The 19766-nt window shown below is 37.8% G+C and overlaps 1 protein-coding gene across 6 annotated transcripts in view; it reads right to left on the minus strand.

Annotated features, from left to right (window-relative positions):
* Positions 1 to 1184: 1184 nt before the first annotated feature.
* The window catches only part of ATP11C (ATPase phospholipid transporting 11C (ATP11C blood group)), a 172188-nt gene continuing 153606 nt past the window's right edge, over positions 1185 to 19766 (minus strand). The window contains exons 25-30 of one of the 6 annotated variants that reach the window (XM_019653599.1): positions 17889 to 18024; positions 15617 to 15682; positions 13441 to 13544; positions 9614 to 9767; positions 4336 to 4440; positions 1185 to 1701 (exon numbers count right to left, since the gene is read on the minus strand). In XM_019653599.1, coding sequence (XP_019509144.1) covers positions 4339 to 4440; positions 9614 to 9767; positions 13441 to 13544; positions 15617 to 15682; positions 17889 to 18024 — 562 coding nt within the window. In that variant the 3' untranslated portion in view covers positions 1185 to 1701; positions 4336 to 4338. Of the gene's footprint in view, positions 1702 to 4335; positions 4441 to 5117; positions 5209 to 9428; positions 9495 to 9613; positions 9768 to 13440; positions 13545 to 15616; positions 15683 to 17888; positions 18025 to 19766 lie in introns of those variants that run through there. The other 5 variants (XM_019653600.1, XM_019653604.1, XM_019653601.1 and 2 more) reach the window with 5 other exon arrangements.

The raw sequence follows: 19766 nt of genomic DNA on the forward strand, positions 1-19766 counted from the left end.
TTGTTTTCAGCAGACTGCCTCAAATACAGGCTACCAGAACACAGCACTTAGGTAAGGTGTGAGTGACCTAAGAAAATATTAAAAAATAATACTGATGAGAACAAATGAAATAATGAAAATGGGTAATGATGGAATGGTTTCTGATAACTGAAATTATGCCCTTTCTAGAATTTAAGAAAAACCATACTTAAACATTAACACAAAATATATGTATTGAAGAATCAATGTACCATATGGACTATATAAATACATCGGTATAGATGGAATCCAATACTTTCCCAAATCAAGGTACAATATAAACACTACTAAGAGTACAGGCATTCCAGAAAGGCAACCGAAAATGGAACCTGGTATGAAAACACTTTTAAAAGACCATTTCAACCTAGTAGTCAAATGTAGTCATTTATAGCCAAAAAAAAATTTTTAATTTTAACATGTAATAAAGACATTTCACATTTATTTTTATGTTTTAAGTGAACTCATGAGGAGGCTAAAACCTCCTTCTGGCCCTGTAAGATGAGGACTTTACCAAGGTGGATCTCATTGTTTAGAGTTAGATCATCACGAAGCCAAGTTTGCTGAGAGACAACATTCCTGTTCGGAGTCAGGGCTCTGCAGGCTGAAACGCTGTCTCGGGATGAATCCTTCCTTTCCAATTCCAAATTGGCAAGTTCAAAAAAAAAAAAAGTGCTGCATATATGGACAAATGTAGCCTCTCTCAAATAAAAACCGTTCAGTTTGAAATAAGCTATTCTTCCTCTCTACAGAAAAATTATAAAAGAACAGATGTTCAGAATGACCGTTACTTTTATGTAACTATGGTTTTGCCCACCTTACCTCAGATCCCAGTAAAATTATTTTGAGGGGCGATTAAGCGGTTGGCAACGTTTCATTTTCAAATCTAGTAGCCATAAACCCATTAATTCAGAAGAGCAAAAATATTGGGTTGTCGGAAAAGTCATGACGTATGTTTTCTGTTTTTCGTTGCAAAAATGCGTCATGACTTTTCCGACAACCCAATATTTTGATTCTCACAAAAATACCCTGAATGAACATTCTTGCCACATAAGTGCTCAAGGTATTTTTTGGCAAGGATAGTCTATCAAGAGAAAATTAGCATGTTGTTGAACAGAAAGGATGAACTATTCTGATACACTGATATCATTTAGTCTTCTTGTATTTTCAAGTATTCTTTTCATATGTTTGAAAAAATAATTTAGGATTACCATTCAGCAGGAACGAGAAATGTGATCCAAACAGCCTATTTCTTTCGCCAGGCAAAAAAAGAAATATTAGTGAAATCTATCCATTCCCATTGCATGACTTCTATTTTATACTATTGTATTTAAATCCATTCACAGAGTTCATGGGTTAAAGGAGCACCCATTTGGTAGTTACATTATTCTATCTAAAGCCAGAAATTCTAAATATTTTTGCTTTCGACTTTCATATAATTCATAACTTTGAGCTTTGGCCATAACGGCTACTTACAATAACTGTAAATGCTTAAGAGAGTCATTTGGTATTGCAATGGTCATTTATTCTGAACCCTACTTAGACAGAAGAGTGGCTTAGTTGGTTGCATATTGAGTATCCTGAGATGATTGCTTTTTGAGTTGTTTCTTCATGTTTTCTTTTTTAGCTGTGACCACTATCAATATGCTTGTAGGACAGTAACATAGGCAGTTCGATGTTCAGACTCTGAAAAATTTAAAATATACAGAGTTAAAGGGTTTACCTTAATAATAATAATGTGAAGCCATCTGTTTAGCATTTTCAAAAATAAATCAAGTAGTAAGTTTTGTTACGAGAGTAAAGCAATTGTCTTAACAAAGTGCCAAGTTTTATTCACATGCAGGGAAAAAGAAAGTGACACAATAACCAGTTTTTAACCCTTTCGTAATTTGTCAGCTGAATAGATTCAGACTTGCTTTTTGCTTTTGGATTGCTCCAGGGTTCTCCTAATAGTTGTAACCACAACGACTCTGCACCACAGCAGAGGCTTAGCTCACCAAGACCCCTTCCTTTAGTCTGCGAGCTCCTTGAAAACAGGGACATTTTATTTCTCTTTCTATCGCCAGCACCTAGCACAGTGTCAGGCACATAGCAGATGCTCAGGACACGCTGAATGAATGAATCAATTACTGCTTGTTTGGATGTGTTAATTTGGACAGAGAAGGTCCGAAGATATATTCAGTTTGGAAAGACTATTGTGAAGGTATTTTTCCTTAATTGAAAGAAACTGGTTTCTTCCCTCTATAATATTGAAGTTAATTTTCTTTTTGGTAGATCACGTATCTAAAGGTCAACCGACTCTTCGGTTTTTCTTATTCATTGTCTTTTTGGAAAAGAAACCACAGAAATTTCCCTAAGAAACCTTCAGATTCTTCTCTGTCCTCTAAACATTATCAAATGCTATGATCAGAATGGGGCACAACAGGACACTGAAAGGCAATCAGGCATGTTGAAAAGTAGAAGTCCTATGTGGAGGGAGCCTTACTCCGATTCTCCACTCCAAAATCTAACCTTTTTAAACCTGATTGCTGGAGGGCTTTAAAGGGGTGTGTTATTTCCTTCCCGTTTTCGTGCACCTTCCTTTCTATGGTTGGACTAGAAGCCCTCTAGAGGGCCTTCCATTCCTTTTTACAATCCATATTCTTATATCAGTTTTTCAGATAGCAGGGTCATGGTGACTCTAACCAAAATAAGATTGCCATTCACATTGAGAACTTCTAAAACGTGTCATGCAGTTCCCTTAGCAACACCAAGGACAAGCTCTGTGGGACTAAACTAATTGCCAAATATTTTCCTTGGAGGAGAAATAATGCCGCATAAAAATACACTCCTGGAAGATATAACTACATTAGAAATAAAATAATTGTTAAAAAAATACAACTTCCTTTGTTCTGTTAGGTATTGTAGGAGTTAAGGCCCTGGAGAGGCCAAAAGCAGTAGCAGTGTCTGCTATCCAGCCTAGTACCTCAAACCACACACCAAGCTGAAGAAAGCAATCCAGGGGGATACAAAATTAACTGGAAACAGTATAGCACCACACAGCTGAAGACAAGGCTATCTGGGACAAAAGGGTCAAAGACTTTGAAAGCTACTAGGAAGCAGATTCACTGCTGAGGGAAAATATAAGCATGTGAGTTGCCCCAAACGGGAAAAAGATGATGACTGACACAAAATGAGTTGGCTTCCAAAATAACACTGCAGATGCAGACTGTGATGAACTGTAGGAGATGAAGAAACCAACAGAATCAATCCATTAATTAAATACGTATTCTTTGCCGGAGGGTGGGGAAGTTGATAGCTGATGAAAAAGTGGGCTTATGAGGTAGACTCATAATTGTTAGTTTCAAAGTGAACTGACCGGCAGTTTCTTTCACAATGATCATTGATTTTTATGTGTGCATGAAAGATAGCCTGGACCTAAGCTGTTTAGAGTTGTTTCCAAGCTGGAAAGTTTGGAAACCTCATTCATGAATTACTCTACATTCCTATGGATGAGAAAAGACTTATAAAGGTCTGAGGTGCCAAGAAGCCACTGCAGTGGGAAACAGAATACACAGGGAGGGGTCATTCTGAGTTCAAGGGTCCTCCCACAGCATATCAATGCCTCCCAAATATTTTTTGGGGTAAATGACAGAATATGTTACAAAATGAATTTACTTTTTTTGGGGAAAAATTAATTATGATGCAGTCTATCTAATTAGCCTAGCATCCCCCTGAATGGCTAGGAAAGATTTTACCTCTGAAAGTCGAAACATTTAGCTTGAATAAAACTTGATGTTAAAAAGTGATTACAGTAGACTGGATCATTAATATATATTTGGGGATCACACATTTACAAGGACATTAAGTATATACCTGCAAACACACAAGACACAGCACATGGAGATACAAACACACTGAATTATTTTCACATAATTCCCAGAAGAACATGCAATGCTAAACTGACTTGATATTATTATACAGATGCAATTTTGGAATATTTACTTTCAATTTTCCAAATGACATTTTAAAATCCAAATTATATTTCCTGATCAGTATTAATGAGCATTTTTATATGATGGTACTGCCATGACTGTCCCTTACAAATTAAATATGTTGCATTATCCTTTAGCTCTGGAAAAATCTTAAAATTTTATTTGGGGGCTTAGCAAATTTAAAATATATATTTGCCCATATTCCAAGTAATGCATCTTTATATTTTTGCAAAGAATAGTGTAAAGTTCACCACACCAACAGCAGAGAAAATTTAGAGAGTGGTATTTTCATTTTTTTCTTTATAATGCTGTTAATCTGTTTCTTTAAAGCCAGCCCGCTAGGTACCTGTTACAATATATTAGATTCGTCTGAGAATGTTCGTAAAAGAAGAGGTCTGACTGAAGGTCTGGTGGATAATGAGTCAGATGCCTTTTTACAGCTCAGATTTCTCTGTAATAGTGAGGTAAAGATACTTAAAGAATTTGAAGATTGGTTAACCTACCTGGTGATACAAATATAGAAGAACAAAATCACTTCCTATATACTACTCTGGTGGCCAAAGTACACATGATCACACTGTAGCAAATGCATAACATTTAAATGAATACATTTCATGACCTAAGAAAGTCTCCAACTGGAACTCAATTGTTTTCATGGTAGAAATATACAGACATAAGTAGTATGTGGCACACCTGGGTTTTTGAAATGACACTGGTAGATTATGTGGTAGATGAGTCAATATGGTTTGATTAGTAAACCTTACCCTCCTTTTGGTGAACACCTCTGAGAGTTGTGCCAGTGCTGTCAGTGTATCCAACAAAGAGAAATTTGTGCAAAACATTCCTGTCTTGGTGAACAGATTAGCTCTAACATGCGTGGCTTCTACTGCATACTAGGAATCAATGGGACCAGAGACTTACTGTTTAAGTTTTTGGAAATCACTTCCTCTCCAGTGTGACAATTTGAGAAGGTGAACAAATGATTAAAGGAAAATGACAAAATACTCTTAAGTATCAATAGAAGATAAAAAAAATGATGCATGAGCAGTAATTTTTCATAATGAATCAGAAAATGGTGTCAAGCAAATGAGAATGCAAGCAAGTTGGTACATTAGGAAAGGAAATCACCTTATTCACTCCAAGAGAAACTGTGATTGCTGGAAGTTTGAGAAAGCATGAAGACAGCAGATGTTCCTGAGGAAGGGAGGCGTTTCGTTACCTTGTTCACAAGCACAAAAGGTGGAAAATTGCAGTAGAAAAGAGAGAAATGCAGAAACCAAAAAAAAAAAAAAAAGTAAATATTCTCTGAAATGTAAGACATTTAAAAAGAAACCTCGAGAATTCGAAGTCGAAATGACATGTTAGTTTTGAAGATGTTACTTTCTCAAGTAAAAGTCGAGTCAGAGTTAGGAACAGTCTATTATATGTGCAAACGACTATTTCTCTGTATATCAATTTAAAATTATTTTGTTAATGGGAACACTGACTATTTTGAATAAATAATTTTAAAACATGCTTCTCATTGAAATAAGGCTTATCTGTAATCATTAACTCACTCAGCTACATTGTTCAAAGTCCATGGGGTCAGAGAGCTAAGTCCCAGGCTCCATCACCAATCAATCTCCTATCCAACTGCACAGATACAATATGAAGGGAACTTATAGCCCTTAGGCAGCTGCAGGTTAGAAACCTAATCAAAACTAACACAATGGGAAAATATATGGCGAAATCACACTTTAGTCCCCTTTACCTCTGGGCCAATGCTTAACTTCCTTTATGCTAACATAATTTGATAGGTTTCCTTTTCCTACAGAGACCTCTTTAAAAGGGTAGGCGAAAGAGCTATCCTTTTATCCTTTAAAATACCCAGAAAAAGTAACTTCAAGTTTAATCAGAAAACCTAAAGGTTATTTTTTTCCCTTCTTATTCTCTGCCTGAAGTTATAAGCTAATTTACAGACTTGGTTTATGTGGTGCTCAAGAAAAGCAGAAGATGAGTGGTCAACTATGGGGATGAGATTAACAATTCTGCTAATTACCCATATCTTCTACTTAGTGACTAATGAAAATAGGCTTAAAAAAAGAAACCAGTTAAAGTAACATATGTATCCAGCAGAACTGAATAAACAGTCAAACTTTTAAAGGCAAATGCTTTGATTTATTCATATATTTTAACGTATGTTAAAATTTTATATTTTATAAAATATAAAATATTTTACCTTAAAGTTAGTGACATGCAACTTACAAATATACTATAAAGCTAAAGAAATGTTTACTTTATGAAAAAAAATTTATAATTGCTCTGTCTTCTATTTACTGGGTCAAAACTTTACGAGATTAACATAATACCAAGTCCCTCACCGCAGTGCTGAATATACAAGCCTATCTATTTAAGATTGGATAAGCACATTTTTGTGTGCTTAAAACCTTGTACACAACCGTCAGATAAAAGTATTTTTATGAAGCATAAATTTTAGGAGCTTATAGATTAGGATACTTTATAAAGGAAAAAAAAGGAAATATGAAAGTACAGAAGGCAGTTTTGAGCATGGAAAAAGCATCTAAAGCAATCAAAAATTGATACAGCTAGCAATTGGTAGGGGAGACAGGAAAGAAGGATGGGAGATAATGAGCTAAAGCAATATGAAATTTCCACATTCCTTTGCGGTCATCTACAGAGCTTTGACACTGGCTCAGTTGGCAGTCAGTCAAAGAGGCCAATGCATAAAGGTCCATCTCAACAGCCATAACATTAGGATTCAGTTTTATTTTTGTCTAATCCAGTCCACAGGGCTATTATCCTTACAATCCACAGTTGTCACACAACACTGTCAGCATTGCAATAGTAATCATAATTGTCACCATTGTTATTATAAGGATAAACTGTATTTTCCAAAATTTCCAATGCTTTCTCTGGGAAGTTTGCTCAGACAGCTGACATTCTTCCTTTTCCTATCTTCCACTCTGAAAGAGCTCCCTATATAATGGCATATTTCTCCTGATTTGTGCAGACATCCCATGCTAGGCACCGCCATGTTGTTGGGTCCATTCCCATTAGATTACAGTGTTCCCATGTCTAGCAGGCAAAGTCAAACCTTCCTTTTGATTGTGGTGGTTTACAATGGAAAAGGAATATCAAGATATTCTTGATGACCAAGTCTGACATACAGGGTGACTTCCTACTTTGTTCTGTATCCCTCCCTTTCCTTTATCTTAGAAGTGGGCTCCGCCTCTCTGATACAGCCCAGTAGGGCCTTATGTAAACAGATGTGACTTATCAGAATAGCTGTGGCTGTCATGTTGTAGGTGGCCTTTATGCATTCATAGGTACTACTTTGCTCTTGCGTTTTCTCACAAGGAAAAAAAAAGTGGCAGCACTGCTGAGTGGCCACAATGTGTTGTCTCATCTGCAACTCTCAAAATCCCATGGAGTCTGAAAAACCATTTGGCCTTTCAGACATTGGATATAAAGAGAGATGTTCATCATTAGGCGGTTCAACATGTTCACTGGTTCACTGAGGGCAGGAATTAATGAATGAATGACTGAATGGATGAAGGTGATGATGGAAATTCTCCTGGTTGTTCTAGCACATCAGCATGCCAAGCTACTAGAATTGCTCCTATCATGTACACAACCCGTGGCAAACAAATTTCATGCTGAACCCTTGGCAACATTCTATGGCTGCTATGTAAAAAGGGCTGCAGTCTGAGAACTCCATGCTTTCAACAGAGGTTAGGAATCTGCTGTTTGCAGGGAAAGAAAATGCTCTTCTAAGTCTTTATCTATAACTGCTTTGTAGCATCCCTCCATTTAATTTATTTAAAACATTTAATACATTTAAAATATTTAATGGCCATTTAAGTGATATAAAAGTCACTTCTAGCCATTATCTAACTTTTTAAAAAATAGGGCCTAAAGAAGAGGATAAGACAATATGTTTGAAGGTTTTGATTTCTGAGATTTTTGTATCATCTTGAGAACCTGAAGCTGGGTGTGAGCCATTATTTAGTATAAGCGCCATTACCCCAGCGAAGACAAACATTTAGGAGCACTCCAAAGTGTACACCCAAATAGGGACAATGGATGAGTACTTCAGAGATCCTTCCCAGACAAATTCTTTATTATAACAAGGTGCCAAACCACTTCTTACTATGACGGTTTTTGTTTATTTGGCTTCAGGCAAATTGCCACTTGAACCCTTCTGGGAGGAACTGGTTTTATGGATCTGTTTTACCTGTTCAACTGATATTAAGGTATAATCAGACAAGAGAATGTCACTTTCCCATCCTAAGACTAAACACCAGAGTAGAGGGAGTTAGTTGGGGGTCTACTAGAAGGATTAAAGAGTAGACTAAGGCAGTCTTAGCTACGTTAACATTATTGTGTGCAGTTCTACCTATAAGGCTCAGAAGCAGGGAGTTAAGACCAGTTCTGACCCCCTAACTGTACACTGACTGGCCTTGTATGGCAAGAATCAATGTAGCTTATGCCACTGATAGTCTACTGCTTTCGACTGGGGCTGATACTGACTTGTATCAATGAAGCTACTCTTTATACATCTAATCACTGAAGATAGTCCCACCATAATCATTTTAGTTCCCTATGTCTGCATGATGACAGCCACTGGATTCTATCAATTCAACAGGCCCCTTACAAATCAGATAAACCAGTTTTGTGGCTAAATTGGTGGGAAAATTTGATCAAATAGGTCAGGTAGACATAGCTTAGATTATTTCCTGAAAATACTGCCTTAGAGTGGTCACAAGATCTAGTTGGTGTCAATATGATAGAAACAGGGCTTTCTTTGGCAAAATGAGCTAGTGTTGGCATGAAGAATATGACATATTCAATTAACCTGTTGGTCAAAATTTGCCAGAAGCTTTATTTTCCAGGCTAATCTACCCCTTTCATTTTAAAGGCTTTTTAAGAAATGTTCAAAAGATATCAGACAATGCAGGGCCAAGCAATTAGGCTGAATAGGCTGACAGAGGGTAATAATTTCTCATTCCCGCAAGAAATTTACAATGTAAGCAGCAAAAATAAAAACACACTTATAAAACAATACTGAATTTTTACAAGTGTGTTCAGGAGGGTAAGGATGCAGAAACTACATCCAGACACTTTTCTTTGGTTCAATTATACTGCTAGACAGACAGGGCTAGAAGCAACACAGAGATTAAGCAGCACTATAATTAAAGGAAGGGGAAAGGTTTGAAAGAGAAAAATCGGGATTATCAACTGAAAAAAAATATGCAAACAACTTGTAGAGAAATGTCTAAGGTTAAAGTTGGAATGTTGGTGTGGAGTGCAAATTCCTGGTATGAAAATTCTAGGCTAAAGAAAAACATTTTTTCCATTTAAAATTCCATATGGAGCATATGAGATACTCCATATGGACTGCTCAAGTTCACATAGAACACTATTAAGTAATCTACTTACCACCTGCATTGGATAACGAAGTATTTACTATACTTTTTATGCAGAAGAGGAAATTAAGTGATGAACCTGTAAGGAGGGGTTTAACATGCTGTAACTAATGCAATTCTCTAAAGAAGATATTTAGTTCACGGCAGATATTGAAACCCCTTCCAAAAATCATATAACAATATAAACTTAGTTCTTACCCTGGCACTTCTACGGTTTACATTCCTTAGTACTATCAGGAGAATCTCAGGGAAAAGGCTGATGAATATTAGAAGAACTATGGCCAACCAGGTGGATACAGAAGACAGCATATGAGCAAATACAAAATACATTCTCTGTTGTTTGAGGAAGGGCCTAGGGGAAAGAAAATACAAATGGAAAAACAAATCAGTTTTTGTCATATGTAACTGAATGTAATTTAAACTGTCTTTTGTGTTTAAAAGAAATTTTCCTTACTCACATTAATAAAAATAATTTAAAAAAATTTTCAGAAGTAGTAAACAGATTTCATTTATCAAATGTTTGGAAAGAAATGAAATGATAATCAAAACAGAAAAAAAGATAATAAAATTCATTTGACTTAAAAACAAGCAGTCATCTTTAAAGCTGCCAACTAGAGAGTATTTGTTTGCATTAGAAAATGCTGGAGCTTCAAAGATATGCAAGGAAAATGATGGTTAATTTTTATGCTAACTAGCATTTTATTTCCTCGGCTGTTTTATTAATATGAGAGCAATTTGTGCTCCATATTCAAAATTTAAAAGACATTTTTATAACACTCCCCAAGCACCCCTATATAAATACAAAAAGGACTGTAGAGGTTCTCTCTCTCAAATGGGAGGAATCTACCATTGTCACCCACAAATATACAGAGGGTGCCCAAAAAATGCACACGCATTGACCAAAGTATCCACTTATATACATTTTTTTGGCACCCCCGGCCTGGTATACTGAGTACCAGTGTGTGCCAAATAGGCCAACAGACAGCAGGATATTGCTAAGATGATATTAAGCCTTGGAGTCCAGAAATCCAGGAAGACCGTCATCCTGATGTTGTATTTCCTTCCCAGTCATCTACTGAACTGTTAGGTGGCTATGAGAAGCACAGCCATGTTCCCTTGCCCTGTCTGAGCTGAACCACAGAGTGGCTGCTCAAGGTCAGGGTGCCTATAGACTATCCTTGGATTAGGAGCCCTAGGTAGGTAACTGGTTGGTCCCATTTAGTAGATCATGCATAGTGCTCACTGAAGATAAACTGGTTTCTCATTTAAAAATTGATGTTACTTATGAGGTCTGGGCTAAACAGGCTTTCTAGGGCCCCCACCATACAGAAAAGATTTCTGCAGAGCTCTATCCCCACTCTAGTTTTGCAGAGCACCCTGACTAATTTTCTAGGCAGTTAACAGCCATAATAAGGGTCCAGCAGACAACTGGCAGCTGGTCATGGGGTATTCCTTAGCACAGTATTCACAATACTCTGTGATTTGTATCTCTAGATATTTCTTTTCTTTTCTTTCTTTCTTTCTTTTTTTTTTTTTTTACCTCGGTGACATCTATGGAGGTTTGCAAGGGAGCAGTAAAAAAAAGAAGCTATTTATTATTCCTGGATTGGGTTTGGGACTCAGAAATCATTCTCACTGCCCACTCCCAAAGAGGACTGTGTTACAATGCCTCAGGGTTGAACATTTCTAGAGATATGAGCTGCAACCAGCATTCAGCTGAAATTTCACAGTTTCTGGTCACATTCTGCTGGTTGCTTTATAATACAAATTTTATATTCATGTAGTAGCTCAACTCAGAAAGTTTTACTTAAAGACAGCACTACAGGCAACAAAATAAAAGATTAATATTTCATTTTTAGTTAAGTAGCTCTAATGAATCGAAACAGTTATGATGAAGTCTTAATCACTTAAAGGATTTACTGAAATCGATAAAGAATAGTCTATGATAAGAGTTAGAAACTTTTTTAGTTTGCTAGAGACATTTTATTCTTGTGGAAAATTTGCATAATTAGTTCAGATGCTTATTAGACAGAATTAGGATACTGTGGCAGATCTACAATTGCGTATTTCATTTGGTTAATCAATGTTGATACATTTGTATATTATTAAAGAAAACAGACTTCCTTCAACCTCACTGCTTCAATAATTATCTATATAGGTGCCAAATAAATGCTGTAATTACACTTTTTGGAACGGTAGTTCTGTCCATGATTAGATTTTTCATATTTTTACTTCTTAATGCTTTTATTTAAAAAAGCTTTTCAAAACAGTAAGAGGTTCTTCTAATTAAGTCTCAAGGGACATATAAAGGGTCCTCACATCTCTGCGATAACATGGAATATTTTCTATGTATGAATTTGCTCAAACCAGTAAAAATGTATACTCCTGGAATCTCACCTTATGGCTTACTCTAGTCATGCTCTCTGCTGTTGGCATCCTTGACAGGGGAAGCCATTGATTAATGAAAACAGCTGTGATATTTAAAAAGAAAATACAGGGCCGGCCGAGTGGCGCATTGGTTAAGAGCTGGCTTGGGACGCCAGAGGGCCCGGTTCAGATCCCACATATGAGGGCCAGTGACACTGTCCTCTACAGCTAAGATGCTGAACAACAGCTCAACCTGGAATTGGGCTGCCGTGAGTCGCCAGCAACGGTGTAGGCTGCAGCCCCTGCTGCAGTGGGTTGCCACGGGCTACCATGTGTGGCCAGCAGCCGCAGTGAGCGGCTGTCCAGAAGTCGGCGACTGATCTGCCTCACCTGGGAAGAGCGCAATGATAATACCAACATGGGCCAGTGAAGCAATGTCCTCCACAACTAGACTGAAGAACAAAAGGACAGCAGCTTGTCTGTTCCCCTTCCCCCAATTCCCCAGCGCTGTTCCCATCCCCCAATTCCCCAATAAAAATCTTAAAAAAAAAAGAAAATACAGTTGACCCTTGAACAACACAGGTAAATATGTTGGCCCTCCATTTCCTTGGTTTCACATACATAGAGTCAACTAACTGCAGATGGAAAACATTATTTTTGATCTGCAGTTGGAAATCCCTGAATGCAGAAGGCCAACCATATGCATTGTTTCATGCCATTTCATATAAGCGATTTGAACATCTGTGGATTTTGGTATCTGAAGGGGTCCTGGAACCAATCCCCCAGAGGATACCAAGGGATGACTGTAATTTTAAGTTTTTGTGAGTCAAAAGGCCGTATGTGGATTTTCAACTATGTAACAGGGTTGGCGTCCCTAACCCCATGTTGTTCAAAAGTCAACTGTACAGGCCTCTAAGAGTAAGGAAAGCAGATGAAAATTGAACTTAATTTCATTCCTTATAACTCACGCAATCACAGCTATGTGTCTCTCAATGGACCCTAATCTACTGGAGGCAGGGACACAGTCTATTCGTCTCTGCATCCCAGAGTACCTTGCACAAAATGGATTCTGAATATACATTTATTAAACCAAAATGAACTGAATGAACTTTAAGACCAAGCTGTAGATTCTGCCTTTACCCTCAAACACAATGAAGTGATTTCAAGACATAACTGAGTATTAAGTGGTATATATTCTATACCATAAGCACATCTGTAGTGACATGAATGACAGTTACATACCATAAGGAGAACAGGGTCCAAGTAGATAATAATGCATCTATTAGCCACTACATTGTGTAGAAGCTTTACAGGATGAATATTTCTACTAGAAATCGCATGGGAGGTCATGCTAGAAATTAACGGTTTTACTTCATAGAGATATTTACACATTTTCATGTTGAGAGATTTAGACAGGGGATACCAGAAAGGAGGTCTTTTGAGTAACCTGTGCAGTCTATTTACTTGTATTTGATTTCTTACTTGAAATTAGTCACGTTATTGACTAGAAGTAACTTCTGGTCCATTAATACCGAAGATCTGCCATCTTATATAATCAAAACTTTAAAAGTATATAATTAACACTTGCATATACAATGTGTATATACACATACCTATTCTATTATTTACATAAAACTCACACATATACAGCTGCTTACCAAATGATTCCTCCCCAGAAGAATGAGAAAAACACATAAAAGGCTAAAGAACCCCAAATCACAAAGTGATTTATCCACGTCCAGTAACGAGTATCCAATGCAAGCTGAAAAGATAGAACATGAGAGATTTTATGATGGGTACAATTTGCACCTGGCAATAGTACACTATGGTATTTGATAACTTGTACACAATATGATACCTATGGGAGGATCTAGCTTGGGCCAGGCTTCCAGGAAAGAATGGAACTAAAGGTAGAACAGAATCCAAGCTTTTCAAAGAGCTAGGGTTTGAAAGAGATGAACTCTGCCCTAAGGTCTCTAGACTATCTAGAGCACAGGTATGGAGATGTGGTTAAGCAAGCAGTCAGTAGGTATGGGGCTACAGATGTCTCACTATTGAAGAAAGGGCAAAGAATGAGATAATGGTAACATCCAGGAATCTGGAGGCCCAAGGCTACAGGTAGTGGCAGCCACGGAGAAGACCTAGCTCGTAGAGGCAGGTATAATGAAAAGCAGTAGGAGAGGCAAGACCCGGGTAGCTAGAAAGGATAACAAACTATATAAAAGAGTCATGGTATCGCTAGCACAACAGATGGGGATTACAAAATGCCAAGGACACTAGCTCTATATACCTGCGTCATGTAGCAATAATTCATGGGTCTGACTATGTAGTGTGCCTTTCAATTTCAAAACCCATATCTATTCAATTACATTAATAACATTTTCAGTTGCCTTAGATATTAATCCCTTCATGTTCCTGTCGGAGCTGAATGCTTCTTCAGATCGTGGAACCTGGAATTTTCAAATGCAATCTAAACACAAAAAGTTATGGTCTGTTTTGCTTGTTTAAAATTTCTGGGCCTCAGAGACTAATAATATCCAGGGCATTTAGTGACTGAAGAGGAGGTGGTTATCTCACTTTTGTTACTTGCTGTGATACGTGGGCCTCATCTCTCCGTTACAGTTTCTCACTCATAAACAGGAGGTTGATAACATTGTTAATGTAGCCCAGTATCGGATTCCCACCCTGGGCTGCTAGGGAAAATGTCACAATAACACCCATCCAAAGAAGAGGGAGTGGATGTCTTTTGAGGGACATGTGAAAGATGCTGCAGTGAGGCCAACTTTAACTATGAAGGACACCTGGAAGCCCTGGGGCCACACACAAGGCCAGGGGAAAAAAGGGGTGGAGGCTTCCATTTCAAACCATGATCCTTTGAAACATAATAATGTCAACTAGCATTTATTGTACTGAGTACATTCTATGTGCCAGACTCCATTCTAAGTACTTTATATGTATCACTGATTGACTTCTCACAGGAAAACCTAAGAGAGGTAGGTGCTAGTTTTATCTCCGTTTTAGCCAAGAGGAAATGGAGGTACTGAGAAATGAAGTCACTTGCCCAAGGACACCCTGCTAGTAAGTAGCTAAAGTGAGATGAGTGGTAACGTTTTCTGTAGTCCTAAAATATTACTGAAATAGTAGATGCAAACATATGTTAGTTCTATTTGATATAAAAAATTAACCAGGAATAAAATTTTAGAGGGGAAATGATTAGAAGTCTATTGTCAATTATACTTCTGAATTCGACTAGACTAAGCAAACTGGAATTCACTGGAAGGTACTCATTCTTGGACCCCATGTGAGGTGTTTATTTCTGGAATGATGAAAAGAATTTGATTATGTTTCCAACTGTAAGAAGAGTCCGAACTCATGAAAATGAACGGTAGTATTCATCATGGCTTCAGAGCCATTATTATATGGCTGCCAGTGATTCTGCCCAAACTTCCCTTCTTGTATATTATCTGCTGTATATTTTTATGCATTTCATTAGTAATATAAGTACATTTCAGTGATGAATACAATATATAAAATTTCAACATTACCAAGCTCTTTTACATACATATTTTGCTTATGGACACCTATTCAACTGTCTTAAGTACCCAAATTCCTTTAAGGCCTGGCATTCTTAAACCAATATATAACTTTATAGAGAACAGACAATATACAGTAAAAAGTGAATCACAAATGGTATACAAATGCCCAAATCTCTAATATCATACATATCTTAGTAAGCATTCAGACTTGGATAACAGCCTGAAATAAAAAGAAAGATTAAGACGAGAAACTACTACAAAAGGGTGTTAAATATATTTGAATAAATAAAAATCTGACCTTCAGAGTTACAGTGAAAACTAAGACTGTAAAAACAATGGTTCCAAAAGTCCAGTTTCCAAACACCTGAAAAACATTTAACAATTACATGTACCAAGAATACACAAGCCTGCTTAAAAGAAACAAAAACCCAAGTTTAACCTTGTATGTAACTGCTAAAGATTTCTCTCTGAATTATTTAGGGAAATAGCTGGCCCAAAAGCTGGCTTTTACTGTGACTGTAAATTTTCTTGGTTAGGTACACTACATTTGTGGTTGGTAGAATTTATTTCCATTATTCCATGCAGCATCAAACAGGGAAAACACCAGCATGATAAAGATAGAAAAAAAAAAACCCTGTTCCACAAACAGTAAAGTGCATCGAAACAAATCATTGGATGACTCACATCTCTGAAGAGATTGATATGGGCTTTTCCTACAATATAAAACTAAAGCTCTGAAATAAGAATTAATTTGCAGGCAAATGGACTCACATTTTTAAAACAGAGTCTAATTTTTTACTGTAAATATTAGAACTGTCAGTGTGTGCACATCGAAGAAAAGCAGATACCATGTATAAATCCAAATGATGGCAATGAATGGCACATATGCTTACCAAATGCTGTCAAGATCTGAATGCATAACGTTAAAACAGAAAATGAAATGTAAAAGGTTTTCAAAAAATAAAAACAAAAAATTAAGGTTAATAGAAGCAAAAAAAAGAATTTGATCAAATCATACATGAGCGTTATGTTTAGTTGCTGATAGATAGCAGTCGTCATACTTAATTGTAATTTTAGCAAACATTTAGGATGGTGACATATACAATAACATATAATTAATCTGGACTTCAGGAACTCAAAATGGGTGATGAACTGGACACAGGCTGGCCTGAAGCTCCCCATGCCCCACCTGAAGAATTTGCTGAGCAAATGAACCATGTCAACAGGACTGCAGAAGAGTATCCGCCTATTTTGCAGCAAAGATTTTTTTAAACCATGAGTCAGCTCTATATAATTTATGTGCCAAATAAAAATAAAATAGAAAGTCCCAGATTCAGTCATAAAGCTGAAGGCATCTGAAACTCATAAAATCCGATCCCTTCTTTTTACTGATGAGCAAAGTTGACTTGGAAAGCTGAAGTGACTGGCCCGAGGACACCCAGAGAGACGTAGAAGGGCACACATCTTAGCAAGCGCCATGGTGGTATTACAATAGATCTGTATTTCCTCACAAGTTACTCGGTGATCAACAATTTTAATGGATTCATACTAAACTGACTTCTGTCAGTCTAAATTAGAGAGGTTTTGACTGTAGTACCTAATTTCAAAGTATCATTCAAATCCAACAAGCCTATCACGTTTGTAACTGATGTTGACTGTCTACGTTCTAGACACAGTCGCTGTACTCAGTAAGTTCTTTTTGAACCTTAGCTTTGCTTCACATTATGAGTAAATGAGTGACCATAAAAGGGGAAGCCCAGAAGTAGCAGAGGACATAGTGAAAATAGCACACAAGGTAGGGGGTTTGATGTCCCACTGTGTGGGTTTGGAAAGACCTCACCCCATCAGCAATGCTCTCTGACAGTCCGGCCAGGGCAAAATCATCCCAATGCTGGTGCTGACCTATGTAGGTTCTGGCTGGGAGGGCACTAGTGTAGCCTTTCTGCAAAACACTATGCTATCCTGTGGAAGGGAGGGAGGAAGACAAGGGAATTCCAAAGATACGGAAGTTACCCCTTGAACTCTAAGCATGGAAGGCCACTAAGAATAAGAACTGAGTGGGGCCAGGCTTTGCTTGCTCACATCAAAGTGTAGGGGTCCAAAGACTGAAGTCCCAAGAGCTCTGTTCATCCAATAAAAATTACAGCCAATTTTAGCTTCCAGGAGGTCTGTACATAAGCTCTCTAGTTAGCCATGCACACAGGAAGTGATTTCTTACTTCAACACTTTTATTGTTTAAAGAAGCTGTGAGGACTAAACACTGTACCTTAAAAGTTTGCAAAAAGAATACAGCTAATGGGTGAGCGGTTAGCTCAGTTGGTTAGTGTCATGCTGATAACACCAAGGTTGCCGGTTCGATCCCTGCATGATCCACTGTGAGCTGTGCCCTCCCTAAAAGTCAATTATGCCACTGTAGCATGAAAGCAACGTGTAACCAATGACCATGTCTGTTCCCCCGCCCCTGAAAAAAAAAATACAGCTAGAGTATGTCTATGACAGATCCAGTGCCTATGGAAAAAGATAAGCCATGCTTATAATACCAAAAGACGTAATGACAATTTGTTTTTTACCTTTGCATTTTCTTCTAGGGATGAAGTCTGAAAAAGAAAGTAAGTCCCAAAGAAGAACACTGTCCCTTCAAATGCAGCCAGCAATGTCCAATATAAGAAGGAGCCCAATTGTAACATGGCATTGTCCGATATTTTCCTATTGAGAAATGAGAAAAAACCCAGGTTAATGAATCTCTGTAGGCTGTTTATTTAAAGATGTGGTGAAATACCAAAAGTGACCTTGTTATAATGAAGGGAGCTATCTCCCTGAGGGACTGGAAGGCTTTTGTTTCTTGGTAAAAGGCCAGACTGAGTTGCAGGTTTATCTTTGTGCAATCACCTCCTGACTGATGCACTGGAGTTAACTGTCCAAGCACTTCTAAGTTAAAATTCCGGACATCTGACAACAATAACATCATCAATAATAATTAGATCCCATTCATTGAGTACTTATTATATGTCAGGAAACTGGGTTAAGAGTTTTATGTATTTTTTCCATTTTTATCCACATAAAAACCACATCAGCTAGGTATTCTTATCACTCCCATCTACAAGTAATAAGGAGCCTCAGAAAGGTGTATCATAATGGTTCCCAAACTTTGGTGCACATTGGAGTCACCTAGGGATATTTCAAAACACTGATGCCTCGCTTCCAACCTCATTCTGTTTTAATTGGCATGAGGCATAACCTGGGCATCAGGGTATTTTGAAAGCTCCCCAGGTGATTCTACTGTGCAGTGGAGTTTGGGAACCACTAGTGTAGCAGCATGCCAGAGTTCACTCATTTAGTAAGGGATAGAGCTAGTACATAATCCCAGATTTATTTAACTTCAAATCATATGCTCTCAACCAAGCTACCTCAGCTTTCCAACTACAATTGTTAAAATAGTTCTTTTAATCAAGATTTCTTCCTGGGAATTGAACCTTTTTTAGGTCATAAGGTGCCCTTTGTATTTATTCTGTTGAGTCAAATAACATGTTTCAAACTATACAGTCATGCTTTAACAAATGGCAGGTGGACAGATCAAGTTTAAAATCTGTCAAAAATAGCACAATCTTCTCAATACAAGTCAGAATGCTAAATAAAGCTACTGATTCTAATGGAGTAGAGCTGCAGAAAGGAAATGGATTTGGTCATAGAATTATTTTGGCCTCTATTTCAAAATACTCTTAACATTTATCAAAAGGTATCTAGTCTCTCAAATAGTACACCGGTTGTTAATACTTCCAAGAATGTCACTGTGCTGTATGGAATAAGAAACACCTTTGTAGTGTAAATGCAGCTATCCTTGTTCAGTTGGTATTGAATACTGGGGGGTTCCTACAAGAGACTAACTTCAGACTGAAAGTAAAGAGACGGCAGGCTGGCCGAGTGGCTCAGTTGGTTAAGAGCTGGCTTAAGAGCACGAGCTCTGAGCAGCAGGGCCGCCAGTTCGATTCCCACATGGGCCAGTGACACTGTGCCCGAGCTGAGCTGCCACTGAGCTGCCAACAGGTGGCAAGATGGCTCAGCCGGTGTAACAACAAGACTGCCTGTTCGATGGTGGGCTATGCCCACCCGCAACTAATACTGACCTCAGCACCTTGGGCTGAGCTGCCACCCAGATGGCTCAGCGGATAGAGTGTGTGGTTTGACTCCCATGTGGGATGGTGGCTATGCCCACCCACAACTAAGATTGGACACAGCACCTTGAGCTTACAGGCCACGAGATGCCAACGGGCAGCCAGATGGCAACTGGCGCCTTCCAGAACAAAGACTGAAGAACAACAACTTGGCTGGTCCCCTTCCCCAATTCCCCAATAAAATCTTAAACAAAAAAAGTAAAAAGATGGAAAAAGGCATTTTATGAAAATGAAAACAACACAAAAAACAAAAACAAAAAAACTGGGATAGCAATA

This window comes from Hipposideros armiger, unplaced genomic scaffold (assembly GCF_001890085.2).
Source record: "Hipposideros armiger isolate ML-2016 unplaced genomic scaffold, ASM189008v1 scaffold_203, whole genome shotgun sequence".
NCBI lineage: Eukaryota > Metazoa > Chordata > Mammalia > Chiroptera > Hipposideridae > Hipposideros > Hipposideros armiger.